General features: G+C 60.6%; 1 protein-coding gene across 1 annotated transcript in view; it reads right to left on the bottom strand.

The window, feature by feature from the left end:
- Positions 1-980: 980 nt before the first annotated feature.
- The window catches only part of KLF16 (Kruppel-like factor 16), an 18,459-nt gene continuing 15,426 nt past the window's right edge, over positions 981-4,013 (bottom strand). The window contains exon 5 of the mRNA XM_014540064.1: positions 981-3,205. Within this exon, the coding sequence (XP_014395550.1) occupies positions 2,904-3,205 (302 nt within the window). The 3' untranslated portion in view covers positions 981-2,903. The remainder of the gene's footprint in view (positions 3,206-4,013) is intronic.

Here is a 4,013-nt window from a genome sequence, read left to right on the forward strand (position 1 = left end):
GGGGGGGGGGAGTGGTTGCAGGCCAATGAAGGATCCAGAAGGCAGGAGGGGACATCTAGCTGTCTCCAGGGTACGTGGGAGTGTGTACAGGAGAGACTGAGGGAGGGGTTGGGCCCAAGGACCTTGCTTTCTAGGAACTGCCTCAAAGCGACAGGGAAGCCTGCCAGAGGGGGACAGGGGTCCGGGGAGTGAATGTCTGAGGTCTTTCAGTGCAGAATCCACCAGAAAGAGAACATGGGTGGAACAAGATCAAGGGGGTGCAAGGGGGAGGCTGTCCTTGAACAAAGGTGAGAGCCCATGCTCAGAATAGGGGTGACTCTGACGGCCACAAGGGCAAGACCCTGAGGAATGCTGGGTGGGAGCCCACGGTGCCAGGGAAGCCCTCCCCACCCAGTCCGCACCGAGGCTCTGCACTCCCTCAACCACAGCCTTACTTCAGGGCTTTGGAGACTGCCTGAATCTGGGATGCCTTTTACCAAGGAGGGTAAAGTTCACACCAGCTTCTCAATGCTCCAAGGGATGCTAATCTCCCTCCCTACGCCCCCCCACGCCCCACCTTCCTCCCAATGGGGAGCATACAGTAAGCATACAGCACGGGAGCCTGTTGGCACACGGAAGCCCTGAGAGCGGGACTCCCCCAGCCCCGCCCCCGCGCTGTCACTGCGCCTTGGTAGCCGGGTAACAGGGCGGGAAGGTGGGCGATGGTGGCAGCTGCATGAGGCGTGGGTGACACTAGGCAGCAAGCATGTCCTGCTGCGGGCAGCCTCCTCCCTTCCCGGGAGTCTAAGGCTGCGGGGTATTATTTTGTGTCCCAGCCACTATGGACTTGCCAAGATCCCCCCCCCACTAAGTCTCTGAATTCACTGGCTCTTTGTCTGTTTCCTCAAAAGGTTGGTGACCTTGAGGCCACATTGGTGAGTGGGGCAGAGCCCACCTGCTGGGGACCAGCAGTGGGAAAAACCACACCGGCTCTGAGCTGAGTTTAAAAAAGGGCTTATTTAATTAAATACAAGGGTAAGGGCAGGCAGGGCAAGGGAGAGGGGTGCCACCAGAGAAAGCACAAGTCCCTAGGGATGCGACCCCCTACCCCCCACCCCCCCCGTGAAAGGCCACAGCTACCACTGGCCCATTGGAGGAGGGGGGCACGGGTCTCTTCAGGCCCCTGAACAGGGGCCAGACATTAGCGTTCTCAGCTTCCTGGGCCCCGAAGCCCACTGTGGACAGGCACGGCCAGGCCTGGGACGTCTAGGGGACATCCACACAGACACAAAGGTGAATGGGACACACGCCCCTCTGCCCTCAAGGACAAGGGCATTCCCCTCTGGGAGAGAAGGACTGAGGGCAGATGGGCCAACTCTGCAAGGATCTGCCCCTGGGCTGAACCTGCAGACAGACCCTCCCCAGCCCGGCTCCAACTGGACCTGAGGCACCCATGCCTGGATCCTGCCAGGCTGAGGGTCCAGGTCCACAACAGTGCCATCCAACCCCCCAGCCCCCAGTCAGGCCACAAGGCTCTGGGACAAATACAGATGCCACAAACCTCCTGCAGCCAATGGGGGGGGGGGGGGCAGACAAGCCCTTTTAGGGTCTTGGGGGCAGCGAGCCTGGGTCCCTTCCCACTCCAGAGCAGGGGGGCTGGATCCTCAGTCCCTTGGTCCAAAATGAAATCTAACCGGCTCCACCAGAGGACATGGCATCCACCCCTCTCCACCCTAAGCTTAGGTCACGACGACACTCCCCTCACCTCCTTCTCCTGAGGACGATAGACCACCCACAGTGGCCCTGATCAAAAAAGAGATTGGTGCCTGAAAAAATATTCTACCCGGTCCAAAAACACACACACAAACCCAGCTCTTCCTAGGGGGTTCTGGGCCAGTCCTCCTGCCTCCTATCCTTGTGGGCGGCAACTCCATCACTGGTCCAGGCCTGGCAGCCTGGGGGGGACATGCAGCAAGGGGCAGGATGGAGCCAGGGCTCCCACCTCCACCTGCAGGGTGGGGAGGGGTGCATTTAGCCCAGTGGCTGTCTGGTCCCTAAAGGGAGGGAATGATTGTCACGTGATGCTGTGGAAGGCCAACGTTGGGAGCAGGGAGTAGCTGCGGCACCAGCTTCTCACTTACACTAACACACCACACCCACCCAGGGGGGCAGGCAGCACCCCAGCCAGCAGAGACAAGAAAATAAATAAGCCAGCATTCACTCCATCCCCATATCCACATCCCCCCAAAGTGAGGCAAATGCTCTTTGGAAGAACCCTGCTCCTCTCCCACCCTCCCCCATCTCAGAAGCAAAACCCGGACCCTATGGTTACCCTCCCCCTCCCCCTGCCCACCTGCCTCCCGTGGGCAGTGGGGCAGAACCTGTTAACACCTGAGATCGAATACCCGAGTGGGGGACGGCTGGGCCGCACCCCATTTCCCTGAACATCTCCAATGGCTTTCCACGGGGTGAGGAGCCCCAGGCGGGTGGGCCCTCGGTCACCCCTGGATCCTCTATGGCTCTTTGCTCACTTCTTCCCAATCTAGAGAGGGGCCTGGGGCTGATTCCAAGCACTGGGCAGAGGGTACCTTTCCTGCCCCCCTCCACACACATATCCCCCCCAAAGCAGGGAAGTGGCAAAGGGGAGAGAGGAGCACCTGCCAGCCACCCACCTGGGGTCCCAGTGTAGCAGATGGGAAGAATTATAGGTCGTGGCTATTTACAAACACGGGCCCCAGCCACCCACGGGGGCGGGCATATCCAAAAGGTCCAGCTGAGCCCAGTCTAGTCTCAGGCCCCCTCCTTGCTTTCTTGAGGGGATCAGAGGCCTCGGGGCCCTCGGGGGAACGCTGGAAGGGTGCCTGGACAACAGGCATGTTGCTGGTGCTCTGGGTGGGGTGAGATCCGGGTGGGCTGGATGGGCCCTACAGGCCGGCAGGGGCTGGGCTGGGTGCTGGGCTGGGCGCTGGGCTGCCAGCCAGGCTGCAGGGCAGGGAGTCGCTGGGTGAGGTACTGCGGGCGCCTGGGCGTCGGAGCAGTTCTGGGCGGAAGCCAGGGTGGCGGCGTGCGTGCTTGGTAAGGTGGTCGCTGCGGGTGAAGCGTTTGGAGCAGAGCGGGCAGGGGAAGCGCTTCTCCCCTGTGTGCGTCCGGTGGTGGCGGGCCAGCTCGTCGGAGCGCGCAAACTTCTTGTCACAGCCCGGCCAGTCGCAGGCAAAGGGGCGCTCACCTGGATGGAGAAGGCAGAGGGTAGAGAGAAGTTGTCAGTGGGTTGAGGTTGGGGGGACAAAGAGAGGGGGACGTCCCATCAGCTCCCAAAGCATCCTGGTCATTTGTCTCTTCCCCCACCCCCTAGTTCTAGAGGCTGAATTCTGGGTGTGAATTTAAACCGTGTAAATGCAAAACATAAAGGACCCCCACTCAGTTCACAAACCCCTAATGAATATCCTCGTCCTTGATTTCCTGGGAACTTGTAGTCATTACAGGGCTACGCGCACTCTCCATCGGTTAAAAGAAAAACCTACAGAGACTGGCTTCTGCCAGCCCCCCGCACCACCCCACCAGCACCACCCCACCAGCACCACCGTGGTGGCGAGGGTCTCCTTGTGTGTTTGCCACACAAGCGCAGGCTCAGATGCATGCTGGGCTTCTGGAGGGGCTTCTCTTCATGCAAACTGGTCTCACCATCCCCACCCTCACACTCCCCCCCTCCTCTCCTCCTCTAGGGGATTCAAGGTGTTAGTGACCACAGTTAAATCCCTCCTTTTGGAAATGACCACCCAGGGTGCAAAGTGGGTAACATCATCTGGGCAGTTTCCAGTGCCCAACCCCTTGGCTGGCCCTCGTGGCCCCTCTATGTGTGGACGGACATGTGACGGGCCGTCCCGGGTCACCTGCATCCCTGCATCTTCAGGTACAGCGGCCCCACTGGCAGCCCCATGGCAGCGCCTCCAGGAAGGGGCGGGTGGCAGGGGCATAGGCGGGCCCTCACCCTGCAACTTCCTCTGAAGACCACACCCACTGCCCAAGCAGACTTC

Source organism: Myotis brandtii, unplaced genomic scaffold, assembly GCF_000412655.1.
Source record: "Myotis brandtii unplaced genomic scaffold, ASM41265v1 scaffold236, whole genome shotgun sequence".
NCBI lineage: Eukaryota > Metazoa > Chordata > Mammalia > Chiroptera > Vespertilionidae > Myotis > Myotis brandtii.